General features: G+C 42.2%; 1 protein-coding gene across 1 annotated transcript in view; it reads right to left on the bottom strand.

Annotated features, from left to right (window-relative positions):
• Nucleotides 1-13968, bottom strand: part of PHEX (phosphate regulating endopeptidase X-linked) — a 161798-nt gene extending 147830 nt beyond the window's left edge. Inside the window, exons 1-3 of the mRNA XM_054581205.1 lie at nt 13851-13968; nt 8111-8179; nt 734-895 (exon numbers count right to left, since the gene is read on the bottom strand). Of these exons, the coding sequence (XP_054437180.1) occupies nt 734-895; nt 8111-8179; nt 13851-13968 (349 nt within the window). The remainder of the gene's footprint in view (nt 1-733; nt 896-8110; nt 8180-13850) is intronic.
• Between the last annotated feature and the right edge of the window lie 686 nt (nt 13969-14654).

Raw genomic sequence — 14654 nt, 5'->3', positions numbered from 1 at the left:
AAAACAAAACATTTTTTTGCCTCCTCAAAACAATGACCTTATCTGGCTTTGAAATCTACTAATTTCCCTCCTGAAGTGGCTTTCCCCAAAAGCTCAGCATAAAAATTAGATCCATTAAAAACAGAAGATCTTCTAGGAAAATACATTTTCAGCTTCCGCAGTGTGTGTACACACACATATGTGAGCGTGGGTATGTATGCACATGTGAGTATGTGTCATTGCTAGAGGGGCCAAAGGAAAAAAGACCCTTTCCCCAGAGCCAAGTTAGAAATTAACAGGAACAATATGACAAACACAAGGTCATCCAGAGTTCTCAAAAGTGATGTCAAAAAACAATGAGGTGTTAAGTCTATTTTGTAAGCCATAAAAATGCAGGACACAATGAGCAAGTGATAAAGTTCGCTCTAAACACAACAGACAAATAAGGGCATTGATATAACGTGGTTTTCATTAACCATTCCTTCGCTCCCAATCTCAATCAGATGCTATTTACGCTTCAGCAGCAGAAATCACAATTGTCAAACATGAACATAATGACCTACACTAAGCTTGTTTTGAGATTGAGGAGATTGGCATTCCACAGCTTTCCTTTCAACCTGACATTTTTTAAATCTTGAACATAAATTCAGTATAGCTAAAAAGTGAACAGTCATGCTTCAAATCCAGAATTATGTTTTTCTTGTCAAATACCGCCCTCTGTGAAGTGCATCACCAAACCCCAGTAGAAACTTACCCTTCAACTTGAGGTCGACATTATGTCTCAGCCAAGGATAAACCCCATAGCTTGGCATATCCTCAGGAATTGGATTACTGTTTATCCAGCCATCACAAGCAAACCGGAAAAAATTATCACAAGGGTCCACAGATGGATTTACTTTACTCAAGATGGCAGCAGCTATTTAAAAAGAAAATCACAGGATTAATGACAATCACTGAATATTGTGTACTGGCCTCTTCCAAATTAAACAATGGTTTCTTATCAACCAGTTCCCAAGACTTGGCTTTTACATTTCCCCTTAAATGACTCCCTGAATCAACTGCACCATACCAAATGACTACATTCAGAGCGAGCTGGTTAAAAGTTTGCTATTATTGCTACTGGGCTTTGCAGGACCACTCCTGATCATCTTTGGGGCATAGGGCAGGCATACAAATGGAGTACATGCTAAACTGTTTGCAAAGATGCATGCGACATTTCCTTCCAGCCCTCTCGTCCTTCTGCAAGGTGACTTTGCCACTCTTTCCATCAAGCAGTCTATTTCCCCTGCCTTGAATCTGGGCTGGCCTAGCAACTTGCTTAAACCAATGGAATGTGACAAACTAACGTTTCACAAATTTAAAAGCTAGATCTTAAGAGACCTTGCATCTTCCATGTCAACTCCCTCTGAATGGAGCCCTGAGGCTGCCCTGGAGGAGCTGAGGCCACATGGAGAAGAATCAAGCCAGCACCAACTGCCAGACTGAGGCTGTCACGGACCTCCCAGGCCAGGCAGCCCTCCAGGTGAATGCAGCCCAGGCAGTATCAGCACAGGGACGCCCACCGAACCCACGGCATGAGAAATATTAAATCACTCCTGTTTCAGGCCTCTAAAGTCGGTTTGTTCTACAACAAAGGCTAACTGAGACAGAGGCCCCTATGTCATATCTAAATATTTTAAAGATATATTTACAATACACCTTCATAAAGACCCGGAAGGCCAGGTATGAGTCCTTGAGCGCCTTGGCATTCAGAGCAGCTCTCAGAGTTATGAACTCTTCTATGAGACCCAAACAGTCCCTGAAGGGAGGCCTGGGGCTATCTAGCTGGGGACGGGGCTGTAGGAGGCTGCTGACTTGGCCCAAAAGACCCCTTGACTAGGGAGGAGGGCAAAGTGGGGCGTTCTGAATGAGGAACCGAAGGCAGAGACCTCTCTTCCCCAGGTCTAAGGGCTGAGTATTTGTATACGTTAACAGAAAGATACAATAGACTGATACATCATTCACTTCCTCGTTTATAAGCCCAGACACAACTGCATATGAAAGATAGCCAATAGGTAGGAAGTTTGTGCAACTTTAAATGTTTCCGTGAGCTTAAAAATAATCTTTCATTACAAAATGAGAGGGTTCCAAAATTCCCAACATTGAACTCCAACTCCCTTCCAACTGTCATACAATTGCTGGCTACCACTCGAGCACAGAGATATGCACCAACTGATTTTTTTTAAAAGACAGCCAATATTTTAATGACATCGGAAAGAAGACATCCTGGGTAGTTTTCATACTCTAATTAATGTGAGAATACATTTTTGTTCAAAGTCATGAAAACCCAATGAGTCTTCTGCTAAATGTGAATAAATTGCCCCCCAAAAGTATAATCTTCATAAATTTAGATACAGATATTAGTTTGGTTACATATGTGGTTGCTCCAGGTTTAAAAATAAGGCTAGATATTTTTCCTGCCTTGACTTTCTATGAAAATTTCAAAGAGCTTTTGTCTTCAACGAAGTAAATAATATACAAACACCCTAAGTTCTATAGAACTTCAAAATCCCTACCATTTTCAAAGAACAAAGAAAAAATGGTTTAGAAACCAGATGCATTTAAAATTGGCTTAATATTTTCATCTTTCAGAATTCGCTTGTCTCCAATAACATTTTCACTTACTGCTATTCTTCCTTTATTATTTAATATGCAAATACGGTATGCTAGATCTCACAAAATCTTCATTTCAGTTTCTACTTAAAAGTTATGCCAGCTGCGCAGCTACAGAATAAATATTCTATGTGTCACCTCAGGGTCATTGATCATACAAGTTTCAGTCCCACACAATATTTACACTCACACAAAGGAACCTTCACACACATTTTTATTCACATAAGCACACTGTTATCTGGATGCCTCCCAACCCTCAAATGGATCCCTCCCCATCTCCTCAGTATTCTTGCAGGTACCTAGAAAAACTGCAAGATCAGCTCTGACCTCAGCCCTGATATACAGTGGAGGAACACATCACTCACACAGAATTTGGAACTGAGCCCGCTGAACGGGAAAACTCTCGCTTCAGCCTCCCAATTCATCATTCACAATTCACAGCTGGGCACAGAGCTGCACCTTCAGAAGGGGAACTGTGACTTCAAATTGCAAGGGACCATAGTTGTCAAGACACCAAAACTCCTTTCTCCATACTCAGCTTCATGGAGAAAATCCAGAGAGTCTTGTTTTAATAAAAGAAATATGGTGATAAAGAAAACCTGTTCTATGTATTCTCTCACGTCACTGCATGTAAGATAAATTGTTACATGGTTTCCAGCTAGTGTTGACATAGTAGAGCTGGCGGTACCACCCCATATACCAGGCTGAGTTTGCAAACTTAATCAGGACTCAAGAAAGAGAGGGAAGCTGTTAATAATAATAAACACCGGGCATTTCCCCTGTGCCAGAACTATGCTAGCCCTTTTCAGGCAGGATGGCATCATGGCACACTGCGGAGCCAGACGACCCGGGTTTGAATGCCAGCAATACCACGTGGTAGCTATGTAACCTCAGGCAGGTTATTTAACCTTTCTAGGTCTTAGTTGCCTCATATGTAAAATGGGGCTCATAACACCCCATAGGATTTTCATGAAAATTAAATGAGTAAATGCATGTAAATTGCTTAGAACCGTGCCAGGAACACCGCCATATAGTACAGCTGCCAGGTACAATACAGGATAACTAGTGAAATTTAAATTTCATATAAACGACTACTTTTATAGTATAAATTCATACCAAATATTGCATGGGACAGACTTATGAAGAAAAAAAAAAGGAGCCGTTGTATATCTGCAATTCAAATTTAACTGAGCATCCTGAATGCATGTGTGTAGCTAAATGTGGCAACCATGCATATAAACTTTCAATATTACAATTTCACAAACACTGATCTGAAACTTGAGGCCAGATATTTCAGAGCTCATAGATTTTGATATTTTAGAAAAGTAATACAATGCATATACCACAGATTATATAATGCCTCCAGCAACATCTGGAGTGGCACTCCCGAAACAAGCACATTAATAATTCTATTGGGAACATATACATATTCTCATAAGTGAGAAAAACAAAGTCTAAAACAGCCTCACATAAGTTAAGATCCACGGGAGTTGCGGTCGGCTCCAGTCCTGCCAAATGCAAGTTACCATCCTTTCTGGGTTTGGGGTTAAGGATCTGGAATTGTGGACCCGGGATACTACTACCACCATTATTATTTTCTTGTGTTCTCACAACTAGCATGAAAGGTTAAAAACTGTTACTCCCACTCTATAGATTGTGAAACTGAGACTAAATTTAGATGGCTGTATACTTAGCCCAAGATCACATGGCTTGTAAGTAGCCAGATCGTGCTTCAAACCCCAGCCAGACTGTTTGCCCTTATCCACTACCATTAGCATACCTGTTCCTTGCCAATTCCTTCGTTTTCCTGTATTTTTTCTCCACTACCTATTTTAAAAGGCAGGTTAAAATAGGAGGAAATAGAAAACAGGAGGGAAAGAGAACTACAGAGAAGACATCTTAGAAACGGTCAGAAGCCAATCACTTCCTGCCACGTGACGCCCACACGAGCCCGTGGCAACCACGCACGCACGCACGCAGCGCACGTGCAGGCACGCTGGCACGCACAAGGCGCACATGCACGCACACACGGCAAACACACACACACAAACACCGTACGCACATGGCACCACGCATGTACGCATTCCAGCATGCACAAGGCACGCAGGCACAGTGCACGCAAAAATGCAGTCATCACAAGGCACGCACGCACGCGGCACGCACGCACGCGGCACGCACGCGGCACGCACGCGGCACGCACGCGGCACGCACGCGGCACGCACGCGGCACGCACGCGGCACGCACGCGGGCATACAGGTACGTACAAGGTGCCCACTCATGCACACACGCAGTCACATAGTGCCCATGCACTTACAAGGTACTCACACACCACATGCAAACGCGGGCACACACAAGAAGCCCACACACGCACAAGGAGCCCACGGCCTTGTTTGTGCCTGAGTTCGTGCACGCACAAGGTGTGGACGCAAGCACGCACTCAGGCACAAACAAGGCAACCACTGGAACGCATGCATAAGGCCCACATGCACAAGGCCACAGGCACACACAAGGCGCCAGTGCATGCACACAGCGTTGTTCCGGACCGTCTTTGGGCCACAAACGGCGCGATGTGTAGTCTGCAGCGGTTCTGCAGACCTCTGTGCACAGTGGAGCTCCTGTTACACTAAAGAGGACTATATCTTTGGTGAGCCCTTCACTAGAGAAACAGCAAAAATATTTTTTCAATATTAGAAAGCCATTTCCAACGTGAAAATTAAAAACAGACAGCAAGGCAAAACACACTAGCTGGCAATATGTGACATTACCAAATATTATGTAAGTTTTACTCTTGCCTTATGATTCATTGTAAAAAAAAACAATTCATGAAATTAGTGGCCCTCTGCACGAAAGGTTGACTCAATTCAAATTGACATTGTATGCGTTCAAAAATTTCATTTTCACACATGTGCAAAAACCGCACCACAGCAAAAGCACAGGGTGACATAAAGTGTAAAACCCAGCCTCTGATAGTCTCACCGGGTGCCCCACCCTATGATACGTCGTCTCCTCTGGAGAAAACCCTAGGCCTGCTCAAGCTGGGAACAGGAAAAGGCCTGGGACTTATATCTTTCTCACCATTCCAGGGACAAGATCAGGAGGCTGAAATGGTTGCCCAGTCAGTAGACTCTTGTAGATCTAGTATTATGAAAAAAAGAGCAGGACAGGGCGAGGGTCAAAGAGAGTTACCTGGCATGGTCTTGTGGCACTGAGGCATGGATGGAGAGGAGCCAGACATGAGCTTTAAGTCCAGCACTTCTGCTAACTTAGGATGTGACCCTGGGCAAGGTAGTTAGCGTCTACAAGCCCACATTTTCTCATTTGTAATTGAGCCTGGTGATAGCACTGACTTCATGGGGTTTTTATGATGATTTTATAAGATGGCACATGCAAGTCACTTAACACATTGTCTGGTTAAAAATATAACATATGGATCAGAATGGGACAAAAAAAGAACTCTAACAACATAATTATCTAACCCGTCACCTTTGCATAAGGCCTCAGTTCAAAAGCTCTTTAGCCTAGGTCTCTCCCGTCTGAATAAATGCTACCACCCAACCACTGCCAAAAATCTAAGCATCACCATGCTCTGCGTTTTCCCACAGCCCACATCCAATCTTTCAGCAAACCCTCCATCTCCTAAACCTTCTAGTTTCCCTTTCCATCTCTTGAATTCAAGACAGCCTCACCTCTCACCTGGCTTACCAAAATAACCTCATGACCAAGCAACTTCTTGCATTTTGACTCCCTATAGTCTCTTCTCCATGCAGAAAAACTCTCAGAGAGTCTAGTTCTCCAAAGAGAGATCTTTTTAGATACTAATAACATCAGACTTTCCAATCTAGCCATCCTGTCACTTGTTATCACATTATTCTCTGTTAATATTTTCATTTTCTGCATAACATGTATATCAGCTGATATTTTTCTTGCGTATCAATTGCATTGTGTGATTGTTCGTTGTCTCTCTTCCCTTACCTGGTCATTCTGCTCCACTGCTGTACAGGCAGACCTCAGAGATACCGCAGGCTTGGTTCTGGACTGCCACAATAAAGTGAGTGGTGCAATAAAGTAAGTGTCACAATAAAGGCGAGTCATAATCTTTTTGCTGGTGGAGGATCTTACCTTCAATTTGTAAAAATAATAATAATACATCTGTGAGGAGCAATAAATTGAAGCTCAGTAAAGTGAGGTATGCCTGCATTCCCAAAACTTCACTCAGTGCCTGGACTGCAATAAATATGTGGTGAACTAATTCATTAATCTCTTAAGGTCAACAGGAAAGTTAAAGCGTCGTGTCCTTAACTTATCATATGGCTTTCTCTATGGAGAACACGCTAGTGTCCCTGTCCACCTAAAGAACACGGGTAGGGGCTGGAATCTAGGTCGTGCAAATCTAGGCCCTAGCACGGGTTTATGGGGGAAATCTAATAGCTGTGACGAAACTGAGACAACTTTAAGCACTCAGCTTCACTTTAGCGAACCCGCTGCTATATAGCCTGGTCACCTCAAGAAAAATTTGACTTCTAACATGGAATAGAAGGACCCAAAGGGATTCCAGGTTACAGTGGAATCATGAACTTACAGAAGGTCCCTGCTTAGATGCAAACAGTTTAGGCCAATCAGCCAGAAGATTCAGGAAGACTGCTTAAGATAAATAAAAATCTGTATCCAGTTGAGGCCATTGGAAGGTTAATGGGCTCCATCTTTGGGCCTTCAGAGAGTCCATTCAGCCCTGGCTGGTGTGGCTCAGTGGATTGAGTGCTGGACTGTGAACCAAAGGGGCGCTGGTTCGATTCCCAGTCAGGGCACATGCCTGGGCTGTGGGCCAGGTCCCTAGTGGGGGGCACGTGAGAGGCAACCACACAGATTAATGTTTCTCTCCCTCTCTTTCTGCCTCCCTTCCCCTCTCTCTAAAAATAAATACATAAAAATCTTTTTTAAAAAGAGAGAGAAAGTCCATTCAGCCTTCCAAGTGCCTTCCCGACTTCCTTATACAAGAAAACACTGGGGTCTTATGAGGGAAGTTTCTTTCTTTTTATTAAATTTATTGGGGTGACATTGGTTAATAACATTATATAGGTTTGAAGTGTTTTTATTGCACTTCGTTTTATTGCTCTTCACAGATGTTGCCTTTTTTATAAACTGAAGGCAAGACCCTTCACCAACAAAAAGATTACAACTCACTTCTTGTAACACTCGCTTTATTGCGGTGGTCTGGAACTGAAACCGCAATATCTCTGCGGTCTGCTTGTAATGACTTGGAATACCGCACAGCTGTTTTTTGCGAGGAAAAAGAAAACAGGAAACCTGCGCTCCACGACTTCACACCAAGACTTGAAAGTAAACTTAAAATTTCATCAAAATTGCATTTCGTACTTGGTAAACCTCAAGCAAACAGAATCCTAAAAATACCACCTGTTTTCTCTTCCACTCCCCAAGGTACCATAATTATAACTTGACACAGGATGGAAAACTGACTTACCAGCTTCGATGCACTCTGGCTTCAGGCAGTACTCCTGTTTAGCTTGGAGACTTAAAAAACCTTGACTCACTGAAAAAACAGACCAAAATAAAGAAATGACTGGCTTGAAGCAGACCGCCCTCAGGTAACCCACCATCAGGCATATATGCAAGACATTTGACATGACTTCATCTTTCTCAGTACTGGACACGGAATTCAAAAATCCAGTGGGCTCAGTATCACAGAACCAAACTCTGGTCGCTAGGTATGTAACCTTGGTGGCATTCCTGGTTGCTCGGAAACTCAGTTCTCTAGAACATAAGATGGATAATTGGGCACAATTGAACCAGTGCTTCCCTGGGCAGTGGCAACAGCATCACCTGGGCACTTGTTACAAATGCAAATTACTGAGCCCTGCAGGCCTGAATCAGAAACGCTGGGATGGGGTCCATCCTTCTGCATTTTAACAAGCCCTCCGGGAGATTCTGATGCATGCTCACATCTGAGAACCACTGGGCTAGAGGATCTCTCAAGTCTCTTCCGTCTCCTACTTTCTGTGATTTAAGCCTCAAAATTTTACTCTTTTTGTTTACAACTACCTTCTTGTTTTAGTGATGGGAAAATTGAAACTTATGTCATGTGGAACAAATCCTGAGGGAAAGCAGAAAGCTAACATGTGTGGCATTTAAAGTCCTGGATCTTGTCTAAACCATCCATACAGATAAGGCCCAGAGGGGCAGTAGGTAATAACAGGCTCTGGCAGGAGTAAGGCCTGCTTGAGTGTGGCTGGAACAGTAATACTTTATATGGGTGTAATACTTTATAGTTTTAATTTAAACATTTCACCTAAAATGGAATCTGGTGTGCTTGAGTGTGATATTGTTATGTTACAAAATGACAGGCTTATGATTTTGTAGTAAAAAAGGGGCGTTATTTGTGCTAGACCCCTGTATATTGTATATAACTCAATCATCTGGCAAGAGAGTCATCATCTGCCTGCCCCGTACCACACACACCCTCCTCCCTCCAGACCCAGCCTAGCTGCCAGGCAGATGCAGCTCCATGAACCAAGCTTCCAGCTACTTCCACCAAAACAAAACAGAACAAAACCCCAGCAAGATGGAAGCAGCTTTTCACCAATAGCTTAATTTCCCCCATCTGGTGCAACATTATCTAAATGGATTTCTGCAGGAGTACAGAAGGGTGCCCCATTTGTAAACTCCAGGTAGCACCTGGGCATTAGCAAATGTGAATTTAGATTTCAAAAATATTTTTGGTAGCCGAGGAAGTTGCGGGGAAATCATCGTCGCTGTACTCTGTGGGCAGGAATAAGGAATCATTTGGACATGTGGTCGTGGGAAGATGGATGGGGGGCGGGGCTGGGGGAAGGAGGGCCAAGGCCTTTCCTGGCATCCTCAGCTGAGAAGCAGGTCAGAAAGCTCGGCAGTACCTACATTTCTGCTAGAGCTGGAACATCCGTACATCACTTGCCAGCGCGGTGATTTGTATTATTTATGAACCCGCATTCTGAGAGGAACTGGCTTTTTCTTTCTTCTTACCTCTGCTGCCATCCTCCAAACAGACTTTTACTTGTTACATTACAGATTCCAAAAACTGCCTATGGTATATCTCAGGCCTGCTTTTAAGAAAAGGAGTATCATAGCATAAAGGTGTGTTTTGATTTCTTTAAAAAGCAAAGAAAAAAGGTAGAAATATATCTGTGCAGTGTGTAAAGATTAGTACTGAATATTTTAGTGTGCCTGGGCGGTGGAGCCACAGAGGGAACCATCCCTTCGGTCTGCTTCCATATGTCTACCAAATGTTCTTTAATGAGCATGTGGTTTTTTTTATAAAGGAAAAATAAACTTTATTATACATAATAATGTCTTTAGGATTCTGGACAACAGTTTCTTGATACTAGCCTTGTTTTATTTTAGAAAAAAGATAAGGAAATATTTAAAGACTTATTACTTTCACGGTATAAACTTCCAGTTATAAATGGGTTATGGGAACGTGATGTACAGCATGGTGACTCTTGTTAATAACACTGTATTGCATATGTGAAAGTTGATGAGAGAGTAGATCTTAAAAGTTCTCATCACAAGAAAAAACTATGCAACTATATACACTGATGGATCACTGTAGACTTACTGTAATCATTTTTGCAATATGTATAAATAATGAATCATTATGTTGTACACCTGAAACTAATGTCAATTATATCTCAATAAAAAAATTCAAAGATTTATTCCTTTCATGGAAAATCTGGTTTTTTTTAAAGATTTTATTTATTTATTTTTAGAGAGAGGGGAAGGGAGGGAGAAAGAGAGGGAGAGAAACATCAATGTGTTGCTGCCTCTTGTGCACACCCCACCAGGGACCTGGCCCACAACCCAGGCATGTGCCCTGACTGGGAATCGAACTGGCAACCCTTTGGTTCACAGGCCGGCATTCAATCCACTGAGCAACATCAGCCAGGGCCATGGAAAATAATTCGTGACACAAAACCTCTAAGGAAACAGAACTAAAACCAAATATCTTTATATGATGATGAGTAAAAGAAAGGTTTAGCCCTGGCTGGTGTGGCTCAATGGATTGAGTGCCAGCCTGAGGACCAGAAGGTCACCAGTTCAATCCCTGGTCAGGGCAGATGCCTGGGTTGTGGGCCAGGTCCCCAGTTGGGGGGGTGTGAGAAGCAACCAATCAGTGTCGCATACCGATGTTTCTCTCCCTTTCTCCTTTCTTTCCCCTCTCTCTAAAAATAAATACATAAAATATTTTTTAAAGGTTTAAATTAAATAATTAAGATGGAAACAGACCCAACCCCAAAGCAAGAGCATTATATCCATGGGGGGAGAGGTTATCTTAAGATCCTGCAAATAAATAAAGGTCAACAAGCCCAGATATTGTGAAGGTGTAAGTGAATGAAATAGAGACAACAAAGAAACTTTTTTTCATGTTGGAAATGAAAATGTTAGTTTTTACTTTTAAAAAACTGAAAGAGCAGTTTGGTTTCTCATTTTAGATTTCTCTATAACCAGCAGAAATGACCTGAGAGTGCAGCGGAGTGGGGCCCTCCACAGAAGGAGAACATGAGAGTGGCCAGACGTGGGGTCAGCAAGCATGGCCCGCGGGCCCAGCCCAGTCCCCTGCCTGTTTCTCTATGGCCCACGAGCTAAAAATGGTTCTTACATTTTTAATGACCGTTTTAAAAATCAATTAAAATAGGATAATATTTCGTGACATGTAAAAATGGTCTGAACTTCAAATTTCAATGTCCAGAAATCAAATCGTACCAGAACACAGCCATGCCCCTTTGTATACATATCGTCAATGGCTGTTCTTGTGCTACAACAGGGTCAAGTATCTGCAACAGAGACAGTATGGCTCAGAAAGCTGAAAATATTTACTATCTAGCCCTTCACAAAGAAAACTTCGCCACTTATTGCATTGGAGAAACAGACTGTAGGGAGGAGGGGTGGGGGGAGGGGGAGGAGAAGAAAGGACATTTTAAGATAAACTGGCTATAGGCATATCATTATACCTGACATCTCTAATCCTAGTGCTCTAAGTTCTCTAAGACCACCCCAAGGCAATCCCTCTTACTGTAGAAGGACTAAGGTTTAGAAAAGAGATTACCCCAGAGCCTAAAACACAAAGAGGTAAAGAAAAATGCTAGAAATTGCAGACATGTGACTGAACTTGAACAGACAGAAGACTATACCACAAAGTCAACCCGGAAGCACCTTGAAGAGAAGAGGACCTTAACCAGGATATTGTCACAAAGAGCATTGCCTGGCAGGGGTCCCAGGAGATTTTCAGGCAAGGACTTTGCTGGGTGCAGGGTGGAGGTAGGGGGCAGAGCCTACGAAACCAGGTAATGGAAAGAGTGGTAAGAACGGAGAGTCTGAAATAGTGCAGAGACATTTTACAAAAATATCATTTATTTTTAATTTGGGAGTATAAATATATTTTAAAGCAAGTGTCTCTTTACATGCAAACGGATGTGGTCATGTGAAGCAATGCTTCTCAAACTTTAATTTGGTGAAAATGCAGATTCTGAATCAGTACGTCTAGGGGAGGGTAAAGCGCTGGCTTGCAAGTGATGCTGATGCTGCTGGTCCATGGCCCACACTTTGAGGAACAAAGGTGTGAAATGGTCACACCCTTACTCTCTAAAATCATTAGAGCTCCTCTTAAAGATTCATGGTGAGAGCCAGGTTATTGGGCACCCTGTAAAGTCATTTTTTCCTATTATATGCAGACCTACTTACCCATAATAGTATTGACTGGCTTGGTAAATTTTCCTGCACTCTAAAAACTTTAGAGGTACTCCCAAAGAATCATGTTCCCTCAAAGAACAAGGATGTGCTGCCATCAAGAACATTCCAATTAATATGCTACCACCCCAGAATGTAATCATAAAAATGGAATTTCAAAAAAGTTTCAAGCACCAGTAGTAATATCATTAAAAAAAGAGTACATATTCTAACATAAACAATCATCATTTGGATTTTTAAGTTGGGAGTGTTTTCAAAATACAAATAGTGCAACTCTGTGGTCACTTTGCACATGGTATGTATAGTCCCTTGGTGTGGCCATATTATTTTTCCTCCAGTTTTGAATTTTAGGATAAGACACTTGCCTGAAACCCAGGTGCCAAGAAATCTCATAACAGTTTACAAGAGCCACACGTTTGGTTGCAGGAGTAGGAGGTTTAACTGTACCAGAAAGCTATAAACCCATCTAATTCCCTAAATTTTCAGCCACAGAAAACATGGAAAGATGGTTTGCTCGTTTTAGCAGAGTTTTCAACCACACAGCCCTAACTCTTTTAAAGTTTAATGACTGGTTTTCCCCTTCCAAGATAAACATGGTCTCCTGCATCCTGTGTATGCCAAGGAATGTTTCCAGGCATGCTACATTTCAAACTGCACCTAGAATCTCCTAAGTATAACGCTTGGTCCTACACAACTTTCAAACTAATGAAATTGTACAGGCCACATGAGCAAAATACAAAGACTGATAGTCAAGGGTTCACCATGCCTACAGTCTTTCCAAAGTAGTTCATTCTTTTTCATAAGAATATGTTTTCATCATCCTATATTCTCCCTGGGTACCTTATTCTCACCAAGAGTTATTAAAATAATTGAATCACTATCCTTTTCAAATCTGGGAAGAAAACTTCTGTTTTCCTTCATATTAATTTCTAAATCTAATAGAAACATCAAATGAAAATTTTATCCCACCAGAGTTACTGGATTAGAAAGGAATTGAAGAATAGCATTAAAGGTGCATTTTTTAAAAAATGAATTTGTATTTTGTGAGTTAAATTTTACGATTCATTCAGGCAAAATTGATAAAAATCAAATGGGAAGAAATTCCAGCATGGTTTTGATCACAGTGCAAGTCTTTCCTCACAAAATAAATGAAAGTATCTGACTATGAATTCATAAACACTCATTTTGCTAAATGTAATACAAAAAAACAATGTTTGCGTGGTACAACTGAATTCTCCAGCCACTCAAAGCCACTTTATACCCACTTCGCATTCTACACTACACACTGCGTACTTGCATGTATTTATTTAGCCCTCTAAAGAAAAGGCTCCCTCTATTTGCATATTTAATAGAAACTAAGGATGCACCACCTACCAACACAAGCAAACAGCCCTCCACCTGCATCCTGACAAGGTCTGACAGAATGAAGCACAAAGAGATTTCACTGCACTCAGTTCCCTGGCCTCCAGCGTCCCACTTACCTAGAAAGAGGACGGTGCCCAGCACCAGGGTGCTACCGATGAACATCGCCAGGGCGATTCGAGTGCCTCTGTTGGCCGCTTTCCCAGTCTCCATGCCGCTCCCCGTTTCTGCTTCCATCGGGAGGGATGTGGAGGCCACGCCAGAAGAGAGTCACCGTTTGTGGTTTGTTGGCTGGTCTCAAGAGTCCGTTAGGTGTTGACATCCAAAGTATTCTTGCTCTTCTACTAATGGGCAGCTTTAAAAAGTCCCATCAGGAAATATCCCCTCGCCACCCCTTCTCAAATAGTTCTTCACAAATGAAGTAAAAGAAACCCAAAATATTGGTTGCCTTGGCTTTCCCCCTGACCAGACAAAACAAACACTGGTTGCTTTATCTTGGTGTGCTCCCCCCAGCAAAGTCCCTCTCAAACGATTGTTTGGCAGGCTCTTCTCTCAGGCGTTCCGGGTGTACATGTTTTACTGTGTTGCTGAACAGATGTTTTAGCTATTTAAATGTATAGTCACTTGGGGAGGAAAAAACAATTGTCTTTATCAAAACTGGATTCTCATCAAACTCCCCCTGACCATGATAAGTTAGGTGGCAACGATTCTCCGGACCCACTGCAAGATCACAAGGAATCACGTAATTCTTTTTGCAATAATCGTTCTGCTCCCTTGAATTCTCTTCATCAAAGATAATCTTTCAGTGAGCAAGTCTCTTTTTAAAGCCTTCTAAGAGTTCCTGGGATATCCTGGAGCATTTTATTTTAGGAACTTTGTGTATGACAGCATGTGCCAAAAATCAGAGTCATAGTCCAGTGCAG

The sequence above is a fragment of the Pteronotus mesoamericanus genome, unplaced genomic scaffold (assembly GCF_021234165.1).
Source record: "Pteronotus mesoamericanus isolate MK-2021 breed Mesoamerican mustached bat unplaced genomic scaffold, CSHL_Meso_final contig_65, whole genome shotgun sequence".
Classification (NCBI taxonomy): domain Eukaryota; kingdom Metazoa; phylum Chordata; class Mammalia; order Chiroptera; family Mormoopidae; genus Pteronotus; species Pteronotus mesoamericanus.
Note: the sequence above shows the minus strand (reverse complement) of the source record. Positions and strands in the feature narration are given on the sequence as shown.